General features: G+C 42.7%; 1 protein-coding gene across 1 annotated transcript in view; it reads right to left on the bottom strand.

Moving 5' to 3' along the window:
* Eml6 (EMAP like 6) overlaps positions 1 to 24,950 on the bottom strand; it is a 244,991-nt gene that overhangs the window by 61,212 nt on the left and 158,829 nt on the right. Inside the window, exons 16-23 of the mRNA XM_042691135.1 lie at positions 24,205 to 24,298; positions 17,756 to 17,856; positions 16,659 to 16,861; positions 13,883 to 13,994; positions 13,539 to 13,666; positions 5,128 to 5,269; positions 1,729 to 1,881; positions 1,423 to 1,554 (exon numbers count right to left, since the gene is read on the bottom strand). Of these exons, the coding sequence (XP_042547069.1) occupies positions 1,423 to 1,554; positions 1,729 to 1,881; positions 5,128 to 5,269; positions 13,539 to 13,666; positions 13,883 to 13,994; positions 16,659 to 16,861; positions 17,756 to 17,856; positions 24,205 to 24,298 (1,065 nt within the window). The remainder of the gene's footprint in view (positions 1 to 1,422; positions 1,555 to 1,728; positions 1,882 to 5,127; positions 5,270 to 13,538; positions 13,667 to 13,882; positions 13,995 to 16,658; positions 16,862 to 17,755; positions 17,857 to 24,204; positions 24,299 to 24,950) is intronic.

Here is a 24,950-nt window from a genome sequence, read left to right on the forward strand (position 1 = left end):
TCCCTTAACTGGTGAGTTTCTGGTTATTCCCAAGGTCACCTGGTATGGAGGCCCCAGGGTTTGCCTTAGGACCTCTCTCCTCACAGCACACTAAAAAGCTGCAGTCTACCCATTCCTAATGCCTGTACCAGCCTCTAACCATCAGCAAAGTGTCTGGGATAGGATCTCGAAGTGAGCCAGCCTATGGCACTTCCCCTGCACACCAAGGCTGTCTTGGCCCCGCCTCCCACTTCCTCTATGACTCACCACTTCTCACTCCCATGCCCCACCCAGTGCTGTGCTCCTGTATTATTTCAACAGGCACATGCCTCATGCAGTAAATTAGAACTTCTCAAGAGTAGGAGCCATGTTTCATGTCCAGATTCTCCACATTTTCTGGCTTCTGACTTTATAAACGGTAGAAGATAGATATATTAAATAAGTCGACAAGTCTTCATGGTATTATGGGAAATGAGCAAGGCCAGGCTGCAAGTTTAGAAAAGCAAAGTTAGGTCAGCAATCTAAACATGGCTTTCTGTCTCCACTGACAGATGAAAGTTGCTGGAGACTTCCAGACTATCCTCTAAGAGGGGAAGTTTTGGGAAGCAGAAAGGAAAAAGAGACCAGAACCAAGGGTAAATTTGCATGGTGACAGAAGGCACCATGCATCTTCAATGCTCTGCAAACTCAGTGGCTTGAATTATTAGTGAAGAGTAACGATAATTTTTAAAAGATGAAGCTGGGGTGCCAGTGGTTCATGCTTGTAGTCCTAGCTCCTCAAGAGACTGAGGAGCTGAGGAACATGGTTCAAAGCCAGCTGAAGCCGCAAAGTCCATGAGATTCTTGGCTCCAATTAACCACCAAAAAGCTGGAGGTGGAGGTGTGGCTCAAGTGGTAGAATGCTAACTTTGAGTGGAAAAGTTCAAGAATAGCACCTAGGCCCTGAGTTCAAGCTGCAAGACACACACACATACACACACACACACACACACACACACACACACACACACGCATGCACGCATACACACACATACATGGGAGAGTATTTGAGATAACACAAGCTACTTCTGGGCTGTAAAGTTGCAGCTATTGTATCTCCCTTGTCCTTTGAAACTCAAGGGTCATTCTCTTTAGAAACAATACATGAACAGACATTGACTTAAAAATAAACCTAATGGCTGGGAATGTGGCTTAGTGGTAGAGTGCTTGCCTAGTGTGCATGAAGCCCTGGGATTGATTCCTCAGTCTCACATAAACAGAAATAGGCAGAAGTGGCGCTGTGGCTCAAGTGGTAGGATGCTAGCCTTGAGCAAAAGAAGCTCAGGGACAGTGTCCAGGCCCTGAGTTCAAGCCCCAAGACTGGCAAAAAACAAAACAAAACAACAACAAAGTAATAATAAACCTAAACAGAAGTTATACCTTATAGGCCACAACATGCCTCACCTCGAGAGTCCCAGTCAATATGTGTGATGTAGCTAGACGCTCCTTTACAGATGCCAACCCTCTTGCTTGTAAGCACATTATAAATGTCCACAAAGTTGTCATGGGATGCCACAGCAAGGTATTTTCCTGTATCTACAAAGACAGACATGCAGTCAACACCAACACATTCAGTATGGGAATTTACTTTCAGAACCTTGGTATTTTAAATCAGGGGAAAAGGTAAAAGAAACAGTTATCATAGTCTAGTTTTGTAATTCTTTTTGTTCCAAGGTTGAAACTTTTCAAAGTATCTGCTGCCATCCTCACCTTTTGAAAATTTAATATCTGAAATCATTTCTCGTCTGTGATGGAAGGAGACCATGTCTTCCACAGTGTCAGCATTCACCACCAGGAAGCTCCCATCATTCAAGCCAACTGCTAAGGCTTTCCCATCTGGGGAGAAGGCGCAGCATCTCCCACCTGCCAAAGAATCCACAGTGAACACTCACCACACAGACCTCACCGTCTCTCAAACCGAATGGAAACATGGAGGAACTGCACAGGTGCGTCACCAAGGAACAGGTGCGCTGGATCTTCATCACTCATGTGTGAGAACTAAATTCCCTAATTTAAAACATTGCTTCCCCTCAGATCCAAGACAATCTCCATAATGTCACAAATATCTTTTTTCAATTTTCAAAAGGTTTTTCCATTCAATTCTTACTATTTGAATTCCTTGAGTTTTCTAAAGACAAGTGGGGTAGCCAGGACATAGGACTGCAGGATTTATATCTCCTCTACTGAGCTAAGGAAAAAGGATTATTTAAAGATGAAGTTCTGTAGTCACATCTCTAGAAACTCATTTGCACGCACACACGTGTGTGTGTGTGTGTGTGTGTGTGTGTGTGTGTGTACCCATACTGAGGCCTGAACACAGGGTCTAAGTACCGCCCCTTAGCATTTTCTGCTCAAGCTTGGCATTCTACCACTTGAGCCACACCTCCACTTCCAGCTTTTTGTTAATTCATTGGAGATAAGAGTCTCACAGACTTTACTTCCTGGGCTGGCTTTGAACTGTGCTTCTCAGATCCCAACCTCCTGAGTAGCCAGGATTACAAGTATTAACCACTGGTTTGGCTCTAGAAACTGATTTGAGGCATCATGCCTGACATATAAACTTATTTAGAAAGCTTCCTGAATTTCAGCCGCTCTTGTTTCTGCTTCATGGATCATGATGCACAGTTGCAGAGGTAGAAGGTTCTGGGTATTGTTGATTACAGGAAGAATGGAATATGACATTTCACTGTGAAACTGACTGGTGCTAAGACAGCGGTTGTGCAAGAGAATGTCTTCTGTCCATGGGGAGGTCATGGGGAGATGTTTCAAAATGAGGGGCATGGATGTGGTGGGATATGTTTAATAGGGAACCTACTTCAGAATATCTTCACCTCTGACACCATTTTTCTCCTAACAGCTTTACTGACATATAATTCATGTGTCATCCAATTCCCCTAATTAAGTTACATAATCAAATCTTTCTTAGATTGTGTAACCATCATCACAATCCATGACAGAATGCCATCCTCACAGCCACTAATGCTTCTGTAAAGATTTTATGGGGCTGGGAAGGTGGCTCAGTGGTAGAGCGCTTGCCTTGCATGCATGAAGCCCTGGATTCGATTCCTCAGCACCACATAAGCAAAAAGAAAAAAGCCAGAAGCGGTGCTGTGGCTCAAGTGGTAGAGCGCTAGCCTTGAGCTGAAGAGCTGAGGGACAGTTCCCAGGCCCAGAGTTCAGGCCCCACGACTGGACCCAGAAAAAAAAAAAAGATTTTAGCTAACACAGTCCTGGCACCAGCTGACTGGTGCCAGGCCATCTGAAGCTGAGCTCCCATAGGGGGCGCTGTCCATGGCATGCCACATGCTGTGCTCACACCAATAACTCCAAATTGCTCGTCTAAATGGTACTCATTCCATCATCTGCTCAGCACTCATCTGCCTCCTGTGTGTCAGTCACAGCTGTGGCTAGGGCAGGAAATCATCAGGAGTAGAACCATGATTTCCTATACAGATTGGGCTTCTGTTAATAATTTCACCAGGATAACAAGGGTAAACTGAGCTGACCTGTCATCTTATCTAAAATATGTCAACAGTTGTTCTTTTAGAACTAAAGTTTAACCCAGGGGATAAAGTCCATTGTCTGACACTGGCGTCTTCCACAGTGAGGACCAGGCCCCATTTCCCCAAGATAAAGCAGTGGCCCAAATGAGTCAGTCTTAGTGGTCCAGGCATGGTTGAGGACTCAGGTCTAGATTGCTAACGTGGGTTCCTCCAGTTACCAAAGCGCTGGGATGTAGGGCACAGAGCCACCTAGAGGCAGGGTGATGGTGACACGCAGTGGCAACAAGGTACGTTCTCCAGGACCACCTTGCCTGAGTTTGAATTCAGTCCCACTAATTACTAGCTGTGTGACTTTGAGTACCCTGTACTACTTAAGTACACTGTGCCTTACTTTCCTAATCCTCAAATAATATAACAATGGCCACCTTCACTGGGTTTCTGCCTGCAGGTGGAGTACAGTACAGACACTGGCCCACTGTTGTTGCTATTATTGACACCTGTTCTTATTCTAGATTCTTCTAGGATCCATCTCTTATCTCTCTGCTTATAAACCGATGCAAATACCTCAGGGCCACCTGCCAACCTTAGGAAGTTGAGCAGACCCATTCTGCCTCAGCTCTTATGTAGCCCCCTGGTAGGCAGCAGGTCTGCTAGGAGCCTCCATGGCACCTGGTCTGTATGGGACAGCCTCAGTTTACATTCTTGCATCCTTTATTCTTCCCCTCCTTCAGCAGCTTTCTGCCTGAAGCTGGCCTGGAGCAGTACTGGGGGCTCCTCTGCCTGGTTTCCAGGAGCATGGCAGGAGGCGGACAGACTGGCTTCGGGGGTCTATTACCTAATGGCCATCTCATCCAGCCCTCTCTTTCGAAGCTCTGTTAATGGCTCCCACCTCTTATCCCTTCAGGCCTGGGGCTGGTCATGCAGTCCGCTGCCGCTAGCTGAACGGTGCTGCACTATCCCACTCCTTTCCTTGTACCCTACCCACCCCTGCACAGAGTTCCATGTTTAGATTCTTCTCAAATTACCCAGTTTGAATGGGTATCTGTTGCTTGTACTCTGTTCAAATCCTGTCCAGCTCTCACACAAGATGTGAGACCTGTCCATCTTCAGATTCCCAATGCCTGATACAGACAGAGAAGCTACACAGTAAGTGTTTGCGGGATTTGTAGCTCCTGGTGTCCCTCCTAAGTGCACATAGATGCTCAATATATAGTTATTCATTTTATGATACTAATCATTTGAGTTTTTAGTAGTAAGTAGTGGAGGCTTTGTGATAAAGCTGAAGAGCATTCTTTACAAGCTGCTGAGTCTCATCACTGGTGATGAGAAGAAGAGGGACATATTGCCCCCAGGTGGCAAATGTCTGTGCAGTACAAGGAAATTGAAATGAACAATAATGCTGGGTGCAGAACAGAGCCAGAAAACCACTGGGTAAGGCACCTTCCAGAAAACTCTACACCTGATTAGTTTTAACTGCACAGGGTGCTCTGAGTTCCCATGACCAAGCATATTTTGGGGGGAGCCTCACAGATCCTTTCAGTTGAATGAATGAATGACTCCAACACATATGGTTGTTTGTAAATACCTTCACAGGTGTGAGGTGTACCTTTTTTGAGCTTCCGTACTGCCAGCATACGGTGCTGGGAAGATAGTTCCCAGATGCGCAGGGTCTTATCGTCACTTACGGTTGCACAGATGGGCAGGAGAGGGTGAGCCGCCAGACCCCATACTTCTCCTTCCATGTGTCCCTGTGGGAAAGAAGGGAGACAGGGCAGTGTAAAGCAGGTCATGCTTTCTGGCTGGCCCTTCCTTACCCTGGGCTGCATATCTAGCCTGAGAGTGTCCCTGACAGGTTCACATACAATAAACACAGTTTCTTTGGGCCACAATTATTGCACGGAATATTTTTTCCCCTTGTATTTGTATATAAAGCTGATGGTGCTAAATTATTCTTTCAGAAGCAAAGCATGAACAGATTGCTTACAGATTTTGTTTATATTATGCCTGACATATTCCCTTTTGTGAATACACACCCAGGTAAATTACAAAATGCCCTTCTTTGCCCTGCTTTATGCTTAATGAGCACACTATGGGTACCTCTGGGTTGTGGGGGAGGGAGGAAATCATTTGATCAGAATAACACACATCACTTTTTTCAGGAGCATCAGACTCTGAAAGATGGAAGTACCAACTATCTTTGTTATGGAATTGGATAGCAATGTTCTTTTTTTTTGGGTCCGGTCACGGGGCCTGAACTCTGGGCCTGGGCGCTGTCCCTCAGCTCTTCAGCTCAAGGCTAGCACTCTACCAATTGAGCCACAGTGCCACTTCCGGCTTTTTTCTTTTTGCTTATTTGGTGCTGAGGAATCGAACCCAGGGCCTCATGCATGCAAGGCAAGCACTCTACCACTGAGCCACCTTCCCAGCCCCCATAGCAATGTTCTTATTTCTAGTTTCAGGACTTTAATGCACAGCATCTAGCTGAGCAGAAATAAATCCAAATTTTAGATTGTCCTGGGTATTAGCTTAGGCTCAACATCTGTTCACAACTTGGTCTGTCCTTGTGCCTACAGTAAGCATCAGAAAACTACTTAAGATGCTGAACCAGGTGAAGGTAATTCTAACAACTCAGAAAGTTTAGATCTGAGGACTGCTGTTCAAAGCCAGACTGTTCTGGAGAGTCTGGGAGACATTTATTTCCAATTAACTATCAAAAAGCTAAAAACAAAGATGTGGCTCAAATGGTACAGTGCTAGTCCTGAGTGAAAAAGCTAAGCAATAGTACCCGGACTCTGAGTTCAAGACTCGGTACGTACGCACACACATGTACACACACACACACACACACACACACACACACACACACACGGGCTGGAACAATCCAAAAAGGACTTTAAAAAATGACCACTTAACAGGAAGAAAATAAATTCTAATTTAGCACTCAGTAAAGCAATGGTGCTATAAAGCAATCAAACAGACCAGACTATTTACCAAGTTCCTGATTTTAGTGGCTCATTACAAGAAGCCTTTGCTTAGGGGGAAAGCAAACAGGAAGATTGCACAAGCAGGTCTCTGGAAGGTGCTTAGAATTGGAGTGCTTTGGAAATAGCTGGCTTTCCAAAGAATGGAAAGTTATTTGATAAAAACAGTAATTTGGTACAAGATGCAATGTTCCAAAGGCACCTGGCATTCAGATAGCTGAGAAAACATGGAAGGATGGAAGGACGTGGATACTGGTTTTGATTTACTGCATCTGGGACACCTCACATTGTATGACCCCAGTGCTCTTAGGAAGCCTTTCACCCTATCCCCAGCCCTAGTCACAGAGACTGGGTCAGCTGTGTACCCCACCCATCCTTCCCGTCTGGCTATGCTGAGAGTTTCCTGTGTGTAAGTCCATTTTACTTGAGAACAAGAGTGCAGACCCTGATAGTCTTTCAAATTACTGGGCTGAACTTATTTCACAATTGGATAATTTGAATTCCTCCATGACATAGCAGCAAAGAATGAGGATGTTTGGCCAGAAGTACCTTGGATGGCCAAGGAAATGGGCCAAGGATCTTACCCTGCTACTCATTATCCATAATGCTGATGGCCAACAATGTAACAAAGAGAGCTGATTATATTCAAGTATATACATGGGAATTTCCATAATCTACTATATGTCTCTCATCCCATCTTCCAAACTAGCTTTCCTTCTCTTAAACAGCAAACAACCCTGCAAGTGTATCAGACTGCATTCAGAACAGCATTAGAGGTTCTGACACCTCCCCACGTCGGAACAGTGTTTGATCTTACCCACACTGGTTCTGTAGTTTCTGAACTTGGCCTCGCTGTCTATCTGTAGAACAGCACTTTGAGTCCTGAGAGAGTAGAGAGACCTAGTTCCTTCTAGCACACAGAGTGGACCCTGCAGGAGCCCCTGCAAGCATTGACTGGAACCATGGCATCTACCTAGAAGCAAATGGTACCTAAGAGGTAGCGCAGAGGAGGAACCAGAGGCACTGAGGGGGAAAACAGATAGCTCACAGAGCCAGGTAGGGTGAAAAGATGGTAGACTAATGGACTGAAGGTTCCACTAGCTCCATTAACTACCCGCAGCTTTCTGTAGTATCCACAGGGACAAGACAGGGACAAGACAAGGCCTGGAATATCAAAGTAAAAGGGCCAGTGTCTGACACATGTTGGTTTGAGTCCTATCTCCTCAGTTCTTAGCAATGACTGAGCAATTTTCTGGCCTTTGGTCCCTCACTTATAAAACATTTTTATTGGGGGGAGGATGGGAAGGGATGGGAAGGGGAAACAAAGGAGGAGGCTACAATGCTTGATGAGAAATGTACTCATTATCTTGCCCATGTAATTGTAACCCCTCTGTACAGTATTTTCACAATAAAAAAGAAATTAAAATAAAATAAAATAAATAAAACACTTTTATTTTTGTGAATGTGTGGAAGTACCAGGACTTTGAACTCAGGGCTTTGATCTTACTAGGCAGGTGTTCTATTGCTGAGCCATGCCTTCTGTCCTTTATTGCCCTTTTGTTTGGAAACATGATCTCACTTCCTGCTTGAGTGCAGAGTCGGACTAAGATCCTCCTATTTTTCACTTTCTTTTGTAGCTAGAATGGCAGGGGGCAGCATCGCACCAAGCTTCTACTGAAACACCGACTTTTCTGCCTGGGCTGGTCTCAATCTCCCTGACCTCAGCCTGCCACATATCTAGGATGATAGGTGTGAGTCCACAAAACTTTTTTTTTTGTCAGTCATGGGACTTGAATTCTGGGTCTGGACGCTGTCCCTCAGCTCTTCAGCTCAAGGCAAGTGCTTTACCACTTGAGTCACTGCCATTTTCTGGTGGTTTACACAGACTTTCCTGCCCAGGCTGGCTTTAAATCTCGATCCTCAGATCTCAGCCTCCTGAGTAGCTAGGATTATAGGCGTGAGCCACTGGTACCCAGCCACAAAACATTTTTAACTGAGAAAATATGTTGTGAAGGTGAGAGAGAAATGTACAATTCAACAACCTGACACACAATAAGTGACCAATAAATGATGGCCAAGGTTAGTTTTACTATTAGAGCAACAGAAATAGAGAATAGAATGGTAAAGAATCAAAAGGTGAAAAGCCTTCATTATCAAGCTTTAAACACCTTTAAACAAAATCACCTGAACTATAGTAGAATACTACTTACATTCTTTTTAAAGTTTAAATCTTGCAATACTTTAAAAATCATATTATAGTAAAAATCCTGAAAAATTATGAATATAGCATGCATGGAACTTAATTTCTCAAACATTTGAGGGTTAAAAACAGTTTTCAATAATTTTAAATTTTATAAGCCATGGACAGAAAAAAAAGGAATTCATTTAAAAGGAAAAGGCCTAGAGGTCCTACCTCAAGGCTACTATAACTCATGATTCTTATCCTGGTGCCTGCCACAATTAGCTGTAGTGTTTTTGAGTGCTTTTATTTTGTTTTGTTTTGTTGGCTTGGAGTTTGGATTCAGGTTCATGTGTACTCTACCACTTGTGCTGCACCCAGGACTCCTTTTGCTTTAGTTATTCTCCAGATAGGATCTGCATTTTTGCACAGGCCAAATGCAAACTCTGATCTTCCTGCCAATGTCACCTGTATAGGTGGGATTATAGATGTATATCACTATACCTGAGTTGTTCTTTAAGACAGGATCTCACTATTATGATCAAGTGGGTTTTATCCCAGAGGTGCAAGGTTGGTTTCACATACATAAATCAATAAATGCAATGCATCACATCAACAGAGCCAAAGACAAAACCACACAATCATCTCTACAGATGCAGAAAATGTCTTTAACAAAACTCTACACCTACTCATGTTAAAAGCTCTGGAGAAGCTAGGAATAGAAGGAACAGACCTCAAAACAATAAAGGCTATATACAACAGACAAACAGGCAACATTACACTGAACAGTAAAAAACTAAAACCATTTCCTTTAAAATCAGGAACAAGGCAAGGATGTCTACTCTCTCCACTCCTCTTAAATACAGTTCTGGAATTACTATCTAGAGCAGTAAGGCAAGCAAAAGACATGAAAGGGATCCACATAGGGAAAGAAGAATTCAAACTATCCCTATTTGTAGATGGCACAATCTTACATCCACAGACCCCAAAAGACTCCATCTCCAAGCTCTTAGAGATGATCAATAACTTTGGAAAAGTAGCAGGATACAAAATTAACCCACAAAAATAAGTAGCCTTGATGGGGGCTGGTGGCTCACACCTGTAATCCCAGCTACTCAGTAGGCTGAGATCTAAGGATCGTGGTTCGAAGCCAGCCTGGGCAGAAAAGTCACTGTGAGACTCTTATCTCCAATTAACCACCCAAAACCCAGAAATGGAGCTGTGGCTCAAAGCAGTAGAACACTAACCTTGAACCAAAGAGCTCAGGACCAGTGCTCAGGTACTGAGTTCAAACCCCACAACCAACAAAAAGTAAAAATAAAAAGTAAGTAGTTCTTCTATATACTAACAATATACAAGCAGAGAGGGAAATAAGGAAAACAACATCATTTTCCTCAAAAGAAAAATCTAGGAATAAACCTAACCAAGAAAGCAAAAGACCTTTATAGTGAAAACTATAAAAATCTGAAGAAAGAAATCAAAGATAGTATCAGGAAATGGAAAGACTTTTCAAGTTCACAGATAGGTAGAATCAATATTGCGAACATGTCATATTGCCAAACATGATATACAAAGTTAATCCTAACAAATTACCAATAAAGTTCTTTATAAAGAGGGCTGGGAAGGTGGCTCGGTGGTAGAGTGCTTGCCTTGCATGCATGAGGCCCTGGGTTCGATTCCTCAGCACCACATAAGCAGAAAGAGCCAGCTGTGGGCACTGTGCTTTAAGTGGCAGAGTGCTAGCCTTGAGCAGAAGAGCTGAAGGACAGCGCCCAACCCAGAGTCCAAACTCCACAATCGACAAAAATAAATAAAGAAATAAAGATAGAGAAACAATCCAAAAATTCATATGGAACAACAAAAAACCTCAAATAGCCAAAGCAGTTCTAAGCAAAATAAAACAATGCTGGTGGCATCATAACCCAAGACCTCAAGCTCTACTATAGAGCTATAATAACAAAACCAGTTTTGTACTGGCACAAAAATATATCAAACATCAATGGGTCAGACTAGAAAACCTGGAAATAAAGCAGTATCATTAGTCATCTAATATTTGATAAGGGATACAAAGACATACAGGGGGTAAAAGATAGCTTCTTCTTGGGCTGGGAAGGTGGCTCAGTGGTAGAGCGCTTGCCTTGCATGCATGAGGCCCTGGGTTCCATTCCTCAGCACCACATAAGTAAAAAGAAAAAAGCCAGAAGTGGCTCTGTGGCTCAAGTGGTAGAGCGCTAGCCTTGAGCTGAAGAGCTGAGGGACAGCGCCCAGGCCCAGAGTTCAGGCCCCACAACCAGACCCCCCCCCCAAAAAAAAAGAAAGCTTCTTCAATAACTGGTTTTGGGAAAACTGGGCATCCATATGCAGAAAACTAAAAGTGGATCCCTGTTTGTCACCATGCACAAATATCAACTCTAAGTGGATCAAAGACCTCAATGTCAGGCCTGAAGCTTTGAAATTACTGCAAGAGGCAATAGGAGAGACACTAAAACTTACAGGCATAGGCAGAAGCTTAAGTGTCCCAGGGGCACAGCAAATTGGAAAGAGGTGTGACAAATTGGATTACTTGAAAATAAAAAGATTCTACACAGCCAAGGATATAGTTATTAAACTAGAAAGACAGCCAACAGACTGCAAGAAGATCTTTACCAGCAATACATCTGACAAAGGCTTAATATTCAAAATAAACAAGATGTTCAAGAAATCAACTCTACCCAAAGCTAATAAACTAGTCACCGAATGGGCAAAGGAGCTAAGAAGAGACTTCTCAGAAGAAGAGGTAAGAATGGCAAAGAAACACATGAGGAAATGCTCATCATCTCTTGCCATAAAGGAAATGCAAATCAAAACAACTGTGAAATTTCATCTCACTCCAGTTAGATTGGCCAAAATCATGAATTTGAACAACAGATGTTGGTAGGAATGTGGGGGAAGAGGAACCCTATTGTATTGTTAGTGGGAATGTAAACTAGTACAACCACTCTGGACAGCAGTCTGGAGATTCATCAAAAAACTAAACATGGATCTTCCCTAAAACCCAGCCATACCACCCCTGGACATCTCCCCAGAACATCAAGAGCCAGGATACTGTAAAGACACTTGTATATTCATGTTCATTGTTGCACTATTCACAATAGCCAAGATAGCTGGGAAACAGCCCCGATGCCCCACAATATATGAATGGGGCCAACAATGGTATCTATATACAACAGAATTTTACACAGCCATTAGAAATAATATTATGTCATTTTCAGGAAAATGGATGGATCTAGAACAAATCATGTTAAGTGAGGTAAGCCAAGCTCAGAGAGACAAAAATGTGAATGTTTTCTTTCATATGCAGAAGCTAGACCCACACTGGGGCATGGCAAATTATACAGACATTCACACTCTAGACATCACACACAGTGAGACCAAAGGAGGATACTCTTAGAAGAGGAATCCAAAGGTGTGATGTCTATGTGCTTCTGATCATATAAATAATATTCATCAAAATGAAGTTCAGGAAATGGGAACAAGAGGGTTTTTTTCTTTCTTGCTGTTTTTGGCTTCTTTTCTTTTTGCATTGTTTGTTCATTTACCTGTCTTTGGGAGGGCAAGGGAAGCCACAGAATTGGAGGGTCACAGAGGAATAAATGCAGCAGTGGTGCTCACTAGATACTAGATTGAGATGAACTCTACAGCTGGTGGGTGGGATGGGAGGGGAAAATGGGAGAGAGGGAGGGAAGGGGTGATACTGTCCAAAAAGAAATGTACTCATTACCTGACTTATGTAACTGTATCCCCTTTGTACACTACCTTTATTATAACAATTAAACATTCTAAAAAACAAAAATTATGATAGGATTCACTAATGTTTTGCCTGAGCTGGGCCCTAAACTTTGATTCTGACTACTCACCTGCAAGTAAGGCCCACCCATGACCCCAGCAGACAGAAACCTCTACCCAGGTCCATATCCAGCCCCCTCCCTCAAGGGAGATCTTATCGTTACTCAGCTTCTGAATCTCGTTTTATCTACTTATGATTCTGGATGGAAGGGTGGAGTGAGGAGGCTGTGTCTCAGTATGGGAGGAGCAGATAACTATCTCCTCTCACCAGAGAGAGAGGAGAGAGCAAGAGAGAGAGAGAGAGAGCAAGAGAGAGAGGAAAAGGGGAGAAGGAGAGGGAGGGAGGGACAGACAGATGTACAGACAGAGACACAGACATACAGGGAGGAAAATGGTATCATCTCAGGAGCCCCACACATGTCTAGACCTAATTTGGGTGAGAAGATTCTCAATGAGAGAAGGTATTGCCATTGATAGGGTTGTGGGAACTGTGGGAGGGGGTACTTTTTAGTGTCTGGAGGATGGAGTGCAATGACAGGGTTGTGGGGTGACCTTCGTGAACCTCTTGGTTCTCAGAGCCTGGTGCAATCACCTCCCTTCACTTGAGACATGACCTGTGGCTTGTTTCCAGACGACAAAAGGTGGCACAAGTGACAGAGAGTTCATGATGCTGTGTGTGAAGAAGAGGATCCCGCTGCTTGTGACAATGGGGTAAGTTTTCCTTCCTTGTTGGCAATGAGAAATGCTATATGTCAAGGAATTTTGAGTAGCCCGCACCAGCTGAGGGCAGTTTCTGGTCAGCAACCAGCAAGAAGGAAAGCCTCAATCCTACAATCACAAGAATGAATTTGAACTATAGCCTGAGCGGGCCCCTGCTCAGACTCCTCACTCACAGGAACAGATGACAAACCAGTTTTGTTGCTGGTTTGTGAAACACATCACATAGCAGCAGCAGAAGACCACACAACCCTTGCACAACCCAGCCACAGTCCTAAGGGGAACTGTGTCTCACAACATGTGCACACACAGTACCTGTACAAGCAGCGTCATTGGGCCACTCTTATCAATTTCCAGAATCTCTCCATTTTTGGTCCCCACCAGGATATGGCCATGGCCCAGAGTGATGGCACGAATTGAAGGGTTATCTTCCAAAAGTAGACCTGAGTGGGGAAATGTTGTATTTAGTGCCACAATAAGAAGACTGATAGTTAGTATATGTTTCATTCTTCTAGCCCTAAAGCACCATATACTAGGAAGTGGTGTTGGTATTTCCACCAGGGACGGAAGGAGGAGAACTGACTTGGCAATAAGCTACTACTGGGATGTGTAGCATATTGAAAGCAGAAAGCTTCCCATTGGACAGTTGGAGGTAGCACCTTTTGAGCTTGTTGACAATGCTGCTCTCTTAATGGCATAGGTCTTTAAGCATCGTTCAAACATGTCATCCCAGAGCTCCACAATTCCATCCTTTCCACCTGTGACAAAACCCTAGGAAGGCACACAAGGAAGAATTATAGACACATCCAAGCCACCAACTAGTCAACCACCCAACAGGACTCCTCCTGGGGAAGGTAGCCTTAGGTATATTTTCTGCCTAAGACTTAAAAACCTGGTGCTAACAATCTTCGTATGGTATTTTTTTCTAGAAGCATCCATTAATATTAAGCACTTTCTTTTTTTTCTCTTCTTTCTCTTTTTCTTTCTTTTTTTCTTTGTTTGTTTGTTTTGTTACTGTGTGTCTATTCATAGACATTTAGATCACTGGTCAGCCCTTGGCCCATGGCTGGCTGGTTCTGGGCCTTGTTCTCCTCTTTCCTGAATATGAGTTCCCAAATGACAAGGAAAGCCACAAACATCAGCAAAGCTCCTGGTACCTCACAAACACCGACCAGATGAACTGGAGTGAGCCGGTAGCTCACGCTGATAATCCTCGCTACTGAGAGGCTGAGATCTGAGGATTGCGGGCAGCCCTGGTGGGAAAGTCCTGGAGATTCTTATCTCCTAGTAGAGTGCTAGCCTTGAGCTGAAGAGCTCAGGGACAACCTAGGCCCAGAGTTCAAGCCCCACGACCAACAAACAAACAAAAGAAAAAGAAAAAGAAAAGTGTTGGGGTAGGGACTCAATAGTAGAGGCCTGAATAGCACAGGAGGCCCTATATTCTACCCCTAATGTCTAACACACACACACTGAAGCCTGTTTAATATTCAATAACTAAATGGTTTCCCCCAAGAGAAAACATCAGTATTTGTATAATAAAACCAACTTGTTTCATGTTAAACTGCTTGACATGTTGGACTTTTAAAAAACTACAACCTTTATTCTAGTCCAAGATTACAATTTCTTAATTATAGAAATAGTTTTCTTCTCTGGAAATTTATCCTATATACTAACTGTTCTTGGAAGAGTTCTGTGTGTGTGTGTGTGTGTGTGTGTGTGTGTGTGTGTATGTGTGTGTTGTTGTTGTTGTTGTTGAGAAGTACTAAGTTTTCCATTGCATTTTCAAGCTTTTAATTTAATGCAATTCAGTATGAATTATTGTTATTACAGTTAGCCTTCTGCATCTATGGAATCTTGTGACTACAGACTGAAAATATTTAGGAAGAGCCAGGTGTGGGAGGCCGTGCCTGTAATCCCAGTATTAGGAGGTAGAAGCAGGAGGATAAACAATCAAGGGTGCATTGTAAGATTCCATCTCAAGAAAAAAAAAGTAAATAAAAGTTAAAAGCCAGGTGCTGGTGGCTTATGCCTATAACCCTAGCTATTTAGGAAGGTGAGATCTGAGGATCATAGTTTGAAGCCAATCCAAGTAGGAAAGCCCACGAGACTCTTATCTCCAATTAAGCACCAAAAAAGCCAGAAGTGGAGATGTGTCTCAAGTGGTAGAATACTAGCCTTGAGCAAAAAAGCTAAGGGTCCTAGCTAGGTCCTGAGTTCAAGCCCCAGAACTAACACACACACACACATACACACACACACACACACACACACACACACACACACACACAATTAAAGTTATATTAACAAAAACATTGCATCAGTATTGAAAAATATAGGCTTCTTTCCTTGTCATTTCCTAAACAACAAAGAGCTATAACTGTTGACCTCCTATTCTGTTGTATCCAGTATTATGTTTATGAGAAGCCTTCATTCTGTCACTTTCAGTGAAGCTGAACCTGTCTACACAGGAGCAAACTGGTTATGAAAATCACTTTCATCATAACTAGTTGATGTGTGAGACAAGAAGTAAATCACTTGGTATCTGCTCATTGTGCTACTAAGGCAACAGACATTGCTGAACTATATATTAGATTTACTCACACTTTTTTTGTGTTTTTTTTTTGTGTCAGTCATTGGGCTTCAACTCTGAGCCTGGGTGCTGTCTCTAAGTTCTTTAGCTCAAGGCTAGCACTCTACCACTTGAGCCATAGCGCCACTTCCAGTTTCCTGGTGGTTAACTGGAGATCAGAGTCTCATGGACTTTCCTGCCCGGCTAGCTTTGAAACACAATCCTCAGATCTCAGCCTCCTGAGTAGCTAGGATTATAGGAGTGGGGCACCAGTGCCCAGCTCAGTACTATGTTTTCTAACTCTGGGCTTTGAGCTTTCTAGGTAAATGCTCTACCATTTGTGGCATGCCTCCAGGTTTTTGTTTGTTTGTGTTTTAGTTAATTTTCAAATAGGATCTAATGCTTTCTTCCCTGGACCACCTTGGGTCTATGATCCTCCTACCTATACCGCAGAGCAGCTAGAGATTATAGGCATGATTCACCATGTATAGCTTGTTATTAGAGATAAAAGTCTCACTAGCTTTTGGCTAGGGTTAGCCTTACGATGTGATCTTCCTGTCTCCACTTTTCAAGTAGCTGAGATTGTAGGCATGAGCCACTATACTGTGCCTTATCCCTGTACTTCCTAATAGTCTCCTAGGGATTAGAGCCAGCAATGCAGAGAAATTGTAAATAAGGAAATGGTTATTGATGAAAAAGAAATGATACAAATATTTGTGTGTTCTCTTTATCTTCCTTTGACTAGAGCTTCATGACAGCTACTTCCTAACTTAAACTGAACTAATTTTAGATCCAGGCATCCTCTTAATGGTCCTTCTAAAGACACCCTAAAATTCCAGAAACCCTTTCTGAATAGCACACTGCACCTTATCCAGCGCATACATAGCAAACACGGGCCCGTCGTGAGCTTTCACTGTCTTCAGGAGCAGAACATCTTTCCAAATAAAAATGTCACCAGTTGCGGCTCCTGAGAACACGAGATCTTCCATTCGCCCATAAGAAACACACATCATTGTCTCTAGTTTGCCAACGCTTCCAAAAACACCTCTCCTGGAGGTGAAGCCTCCACCTGGAGAAGACCAAGAACACTCAGTATTTTTTAAAAAGCAGACACTTCCTATGATCAGGTAGTATGACCATCTTCAATGAACAGCCAGTGTGTTAGCATCGTGAGTACACAAAGATGCACAAAATGAGCCATGTGGTTCATGCCTACAATCCTAGCTACACAGAAGGCTTGAGATCTGAGGATTGTGGTTTGAAGCCAGCTGGAGCGGAAAAGTCGGAGAGGCTCTTATCTCCAATTAATCACCAAAATACCAGAAATGGAGCCGTAGCTCAAGTGGTAGGGTGTCAGCCTGGAGCGAAAAAGCTAAGGATCAGTACCTAAGCCCTGAGTTTAAGCCCTGAGTTCAGTACCAGCACAAAAAGAAAAAAAAAGTGATTGAGCTAATAATTCAGACGTGATTACCATAACAGGTCTGATTTATTAGTGAGGAGGGCAAATTATTCTTCCATGTTTTCCTATGCCTACTTTCCCATTGCCACCAGCACAAGTGTTTATTTTAACTACTTTCTGTGCTCAGGGGCAGGGTTGAATTCATGCAATGACAAATTAATAAAAGAACCCTCAAAATATTGGAAACTTTATTCACCCAACCAAAATGATTATTTCCTGCTTAGCAGTCCACCATAATTATTGCTTTCAGCACCAGACAACTCAAGATAAAAATAATCATTTTCCCAGGAGACTATTTCCCAAAGCATTCTAGATACTGATAAGTGTGCATAGCACCATATAGCCTCATAGCTTAGACATTAAACAGTCCAAAGTAACATGGGAGGGAATATTTATTTCTGTTCTGTTTTAGCTTAATTGGCACAGGGGTCCTCATAGTGGCCAGGTGCCCTTTGCAAAGGGCCACACTATCAATCCGGAAGTGAAAAGGCCCCACAACAGTACCTGCTTGTTGCCAGAACTTGATGTGCTTTATCCCAACTGTGACCAGTTTATCCACATGGTGTGGGTTACACTTCACCACAAAGATTTTATCTTTATGTCCCCTGAAACAGACAAAGAGGGAAAATAATCCAGTGTGGATGAAAGTGGTGATACAGTGTTTTATTAACAGTATGCATCTGGTGTGACTTTCATGAAGCACACCAAAAAGTACAACCAAATTAGAGCATGATTTATAATGCGAACAGGGGCCCATACTGAAGTGATGAGTGTGGCTTTCCTGTCCTCTTTTCTTACCCCAATACTAACACTAAAGGCTATGTAGTTATGCTTTGTGTAAATTAATGAAATATTTACAATGCACCAGAATGCTTCCATAAGACAAAAATCAATGCTACCATGATGGGACTGCATGGAATTCCTGGTGGGGTGGAACACGCCTTTCACTCAGCTACAACAGGGAGCCAAAAATAGGCAGATCGTGGTCCAGGAGCCAGCTAGGACAGAGAGCACGCCTTTCCTGAATTCCTTTTAGGGTTATTTGGTTCATTGCTTCTGTGTATGTTAAGCATAATAGCCCACATGAATGCAAATCAGAAAATCGACATGAACATTTAAAATAATGCATCATTAGGACCAAATGCAAGGGTAGCTCAAAGTAAATTAAGGAGTTAAATAATACTACAACTCATTGTGTTAATGTATTACTATTAATGTATAACTATTTTAATATTACTATTTTCAGAGGCTGAAAAATACTTGACAAAAATGTAACACTCATTTATTATTTAAGAGACACTCAACACAATAACACAGGAACTAATGGATGCTTCAGCCTGAGCCCTTGGATCTTCCTGTTTCCTGAGAAACCTGAATTTTTTAAAAAGCTAATTATACACAGGCTGGTTCTCCGCACAGGTTGTATGCCGTCCTCCTTTTTTTTTGTTTGTTTGTCGGTTGTGGGGCTTGAACTCTTCAGCTCAAGGTGAGCGCTCTACCACTTGAGCCACAGCACCATTTCCAGTTTTCTAGTGGCTTATTGGAGATAAGAGTCTCACAGACTTTCCTGCCGGGGCTGGCTTTGAACTGTGATCCTCAGATCTCAGTCTCCTGAGTAGCTAGGTTTGCAGGAGTGAGCAACCAGCACCAGGTACATCCTCCTTTCTTTAAAAGCAGAACATGGAACCACCATTTACCTGCCCATGACACTTGTGTGTGTGTGAGTGTGTGTGTGTGTGCACATGTGTGTTTATGTATGTGTATGTGTAAACTCAAAAGTATTATTTTTACTTAGTGGCACTCAATATGGTCAGGAAAAAATTTATAACTATTCACATTAAACATTACCTTGAACACACTAAGGCAACTGGACACATGTTGAAAATGAACTATACAGGGCTGGGAGGGTGGCTCAGTGGTAGAGTGCTTTCCTTGCATGCATGAGGCTCTGGGTTCGATTCCTCAGCACCACAAAAGCAGAAAAAGCCAGAAGTGGCACTGTGGCTAGCCTTGAGTTAAAGAGCTAAGGGACAGTGCCCAGGCCCAAAGTCCAGGCCCCACAACTGACAAAAAGAAAGGAAGGAAGGAAGGAAGGAAGGAAGAAAGAAAGAAAGGAAGAAAAAAGAAAGAAAGGAAAAAAAGAAAGGAAGGAAGGAAGGAAGAAAGAAAGGAAAGAAAGAAAGGAAGGAAGGAAGAAAGGAAGAAAAAAAGAAAGAAAGAAAGAAAGAAAGGAAAGAAAGAAAGAAAGAAAGTGAACTATACAAGTTGTGGGTAGAGATGGGGGGGTGGAACTAGTAGACAGTGAAGGAAAGGGTGACATTGTTTAGAAAGAAATGTAGTTATTACTTGACCTTTAACTGTAACACCTCTGTATACCACCCTTATAATAATAATAATAACAATAAGGTATTTTACATCTTTAAAAAAACTGTGTGGAGTGGCATGTACTTGTCTTCTCAGCTATAACAGAAAAGTCATGATATAAACTGGCCAGGAATACATGTGAGGCCTTATTCCAAAAAATAATGAAAGCAAAAAGTGATGGGGCTGGGAAGGTGGCTCAGTGGTAGAGCGCTTGCCTTGCGTGCCTGAGGCCCTGGGTTCGATTCCTCAGCACCACATAAGCAAAAAGAAAAAAGCTGGAAGTGGTGCTGTGGCTCAAGGGGTAGAGTGTTAACCTTGAGCTGAAGAGCTGAGGGACAGCGCACAGGCCCAGAGTTCAGGCCCCACGACTGGACCCAAAAATAATAATAATAATAAAAAGTGCTGGGCTCAAGTGGCTAAATGTCTGCCTAGCAAATGCAAGGCCCTGGGTTCAAACTCCAGTACCACGAAACAACAACAAACCAACCTAAAAAGTCATATTTCTCTAATTTTGGACAAAAAGACTCAGTCCTAAAGATTTTATTTCTCCTTACTTAATAATAACAGCATGACAATTCCTAAAACTGCCCCTTTCCAGTTAGAAATGTCCAGCTAAGCATGTTCAGATCCAGCGATACAATATTTTGAGATTTCAATCCTCTTCTTTCCTTCCTTTCTTTTCTTTTTTTGGCTGTACTTAGGGTTTACACTCATGAACTCATGCTTGTAGTCTGGGCCACACCTCTGCTCTAGTTTTCACTGGTGATTTTTAGAATAGAGCCTTGCTTCCCACCTGGTATCACACTTGAGTCACCATCTGCTTACTTTTAGGCTTCTCATCTTGCTGGGATCACAGGCGTGCAGCACTGTGTCCAGATTACTCCCAGGGAGATGGAGTCTCATGGACTTTTCTGCCCATATTGGTCTCGGATCAAGATCCTCTTGAGAGGACCTCAACCTGCCATAGCCATTAGCTATGGATTTATAAGGGACCTGTTAAGTTTTCTGCCAGGTGGCCTTGAACCTTAAACCTCCTATTCTCAAGCTACGATTACAGATATATGAGAACAGAGACAGACAGACAGACAGAGACAGATAGAGACAGATACAGAGAGACAGAGAAAAAGAGTGACAACTGAAGAGAGATTTGTGGGATGCTGGTAATTATTGTAGTTGGGTGACTGCTACACAAGGGTGTTCCATTTTCTATTCCTTCCACTTTTGTGTAATTTTTGAGCATTTTTTATAACAAAAAGTAAAATGAGAGAGAGAAACAGTGTCTCTGGATCCTATTAAGCTGGAAGAAGAGGAGGTGGAATTGATTTGAAGGCTTTCTCCAGTTTTGTCTTTAAGAGTCAAAAGTGAAGATGGATACTTGAGGCAGAGTGGCTCATGCCTTTGATCCCAGCTACAGTGAGATAAGAGGATCCAAGCCAGCCCAGGTAAAATGTGAGTGAGCTGCTATTTCAGGGTATTAGTGTGTGCCTGTAATCCCAGATACTTAGGAAGCGGAGAGAGGAGGACCACCATCTCAGGATGGCCAAAGGCAAAGGCGTAACATTGTATCCGAAAAAAAAAATAACTAAAGCAAAGATTGCTACCACTGCAAGCTGAAGTGCTAGAGTACCTTCTAGCAAGTATGAGGTCTCAAGTTCAAACCCTGGCAGCTCACACTGGTAATCCTAGCTACTTACTTGGGAGGCTGAAGTCAGGAGAATTGAAGTCCAAGGCCAATCAGGCCTAAAATACAAACAACTCATAAGATTTCATAAAAAGTCTACTTCTCCTGGCTTTCAAAATGTAAGTCACTAAGTTCAAACCCTAGATACACTCTCTCTCTCTCTCTCTCTCTCTCTCTCTCTCTCTCTCTCTCTCTCCATTTCTAATATGACTGCAATTACTTATCTAAATTAGCAAAGGTATAAAGAAACTGCTAACAAAGGTTGGCTCAAGTCTCTTAGAGATCTTATGTCAGTGCTGCCATTTCTGTATCTCTTTCATTCCTCTGGGCTGATAGAGCACATTTCCTTAACCATGTCACACACGAGGGGTAGTCTCCAGGAATGCCAGGCCACACTGCCAGCACACAGACACAGGAGTGGGCAGCACGGTTTGAGACGCCATCTCAGGGTTAGACGGGTCCCACCCTGGATGTGGAAACCACTGCTGCTCAGTATACCGGCAGGGGCAGGTGTCAGTCCAACCTTGCAGAAGGCACAATGGGCAACACCTGCGATGCAGAGGTACAAAGTGAAGGGTCAATTGTTTCTGACCATGAGTTAGGCCACTAGAAAAGTGAAGAGGACTCCTGGAATGCAGGCAAGGCCATTCTATAAAGTACTGCTTCCTTGTCACTTTTTTAAGGCCTTGGGAGTTTTTGTTTGTTTTTTCCAAGACTGGGGCTCAAACTTGAGATCTGATGCATTCGCTCAAGCCATGCTCACAATGCTGTGGTTTTGTTCTCTGGAGACAGGGTTTCAGCAGGTAATACAGGCTGGCCTCAAACTCAAGATCCTTCTGCCTCGGTGTTCCAAGTTCTGAAATTAGAGCCATGTATTACCACTCCTGGCTTAGTTAGCTCAGCACTGTCAGTTAAGGCCATAAATAGAATTTTTGCTTAATTATCTTGTTGGTAATTTAAGTACTTATGAAACTGTTTACTATGGTCAATATTATACAAGTAGGTATTTTTATAAATATGTCTAATTGCAGTTACATTTAGTATGTATTTGTCCAAAGTGCGTTACCAGTCCCTGACTTTCTTTCTGGGAAAGAGCCCTTGGCTAATGCCATGATTGCCAAATGTTCTCTGAAGACAGTTCTTTCACCAGGTTTCTTGTTTTGGGAATAGCTCATAGGCCTCAGAAACAATTCTAAGTGTGAACTGCATTATTAAGATAATGGTCATAAAAATGCATTATTAAGATATGTTAGGTTATTTTGTGCTAGTTAAATATAAGTAATACCATCTAACAAGTATGTAAGATATACCTGTAACTGTCATCCTAGCCATGATAGGAAGAAAAAAAAAAAGGAGGATCACAGTCCAAGTGTTTGCCTGGGTAGAATGCAAGATGTTTCAAAAACAACCAAGAAATTAAAAAAAAGTATGTATATGTGTGTAATATATATATATATATATATGTGTGTGTGTGTATATATATGTATATACACAGAGAGAGAGAGAGAGAGAGAGAGAGAGAGAGAGAGAGCGCTATAAGCTTGGTTCAACAGAAGACTGCCTGCCTAGCAAGTGTGAGGTCTTGAACTCAAATGTCTTTACCATCAAAAAGAAAACAAGAAAGAATTCTTTCTTTGGTTTCCATTAACTCTCAAATAACTTGGATCAGCCACAGTGGCAGAGGATTTTCTAGCAGGAAAATGGCATTTCTGTCTTTTAAAATCAGGCACTTGCTTTTCCTCAGATTACTTATAGAGGCAGGTAGTATGCTATTAAACATATAAACTAAAATTCAGGACTTTGTGCAGAAGGAAAGCAGAGTTCTGAGTAGGGGCTGAGTCAGTGTCCTACGCGGTGTGCAGGAAAGGGTAGGGCCAGCAGGAAAGCACTTGTGCAGGCAGATTTATGAGCTGCCCCTCTGCCAAGAATTTCAGCTCGAGAGAGTAGTCATCAGAAAAGCTTCTCTTTTTCTCCTAAGAAGGTCAGCTGCAGTCCTCGAGGCTCCCTCCACTGTCTCCAACAATGTGTAGATCTTCATTCATGAAACTGTGCTGTCAAAACGGCATTTCCCCAATTTAGCATTGGAGAGGACAATATTAACTTACAACATGAACTCTGGGCCTTGAGACCATGAATTTAAACATGTTTTGATGTTGCAAAACACACAGGAGGGCGCTGGTAATGTGAGGAAGAGGGAGGAAAGAGGCGTTTCAGAGGCCTGGGCAACAAGTTGTCTGGCTGGATGGCAGCTGCCCCATGATCTTGCCTTCTGACCTGGGCCAGGCACGTGGCTGGGCTGGATGTTAAGTGGTGGAAAGTCAAGTTCAGACTTAGCGCTGATTCAGCAGGGAAGGAGGCCGGGGCGAGGGAGGACAGGTGGGCTATAAACGGCAGTTGGTCTTGAAGAGTCTATTTATAAGATGGGGGAGATTAGGGAAACAATTTGCCTGCTCGGAAAGCAAGTGGCAGATGCACACGGCGGGGCTTCTTTTGCTGCATGCTGCCGCCTATGACAAATGGTGCTTCTGATGAGTGACACTGACAATCCTTCACAGATGCAAAGACAGGGGAAAAACAAGGGGCGAGGCATGAACCTGAGGAAAGCTGCTTGTCTGCTGCTGATCAAAAGCTTTGGTGGAGGTAATACACAGGATGCCTGAAAGCAAAGTGATGAAGAGCTCTCTGGGAACCCTTCCAGAATTTTCTAATTCTCTACAACAAACATTAACTGGTGTACATCAGGTTTGGCACCAGAAAACAAGTGTGATGTTTTCGCTTGGGTGTGAAAGCTTTCTATGTGAATTTCCACCTGAGTTTGAAGATGAAAGCTTAGCAGGAAATGAAAGCTATCATCTTTTACCAAAGAATGCTATCAGCAAAATATCATAGGAACCCAGCAGCTTCTTACCTTGTTGTGGCTATTTTTTCTCCCTTTTTCCAGTCCCAAAATACAATACTGTGAAAATCATCCAAACCAATCGACACCAGACATTTTCCATCAGCTGCATAAAAACAACACAAATCTCAAATGACTTCTTTCTTTATCAAAAACACAAAAAAAATTTATAGGCTGTAAAGATGAAGGAGACTTGATCTTAACAATCTTCTTTAGGCTCAAATATATTTGAAATACAATAGAGTCAGGTGACTGCACAGAATAAAATCATGATCAGCATCAGTCAAACTTCCTAGGACATAACTGCTTGCTGAAGTCAATCACTGACCTGACGTTCTAATCTGAGACACAGAATTATGGGTAATGTCTCAGGTATGTCACAAAAGTCTTGTTTATGACTGATAATCTTGTGTATCAGAGACAAGACTCATGACATTTTTTGGGGGGGCCAGTCCTGGGGCTTGAACTCTGGGTATTGTCCTTTAGCTTCTTTTACTCAAGGCTAGCACTCTACCACTTGAGCCACAACACTTCTTCCAGCTTTTTCTGCATTTGTGGTACTGAGGAATCGAACCCAGGGTTTCATACATGTGAGGCAAGCACTCTACCACTAAGCTACATTCCCAGCCTGCCTCATGACATTTACTGAGTCACTTGCTTTTGTGACTCTGAGTTGATTTTCCACTTTAAGCTGGAATTCCATTTTTCCCTCCAAGATAAAAGCACTATCATCAGAACCAAAGTTAACTTCAAAAGTT

Source organism: Dipodomys spectabilis, unplaced genomic scaffold (assembly GCF_019054845.1).
Source record: "Dipodomys spectabilis isolate Male_0828 unplaced genomic scaffold, ASM1905484v1 ptg000141l, whole genome shotgun sequence".
Lineage (NCBI taxonomy): Eukaryota > Metazoa > Chordata > Mammalia > Rodentia > Heteromyidae > Dipodomys > Dipodomys spectabilis.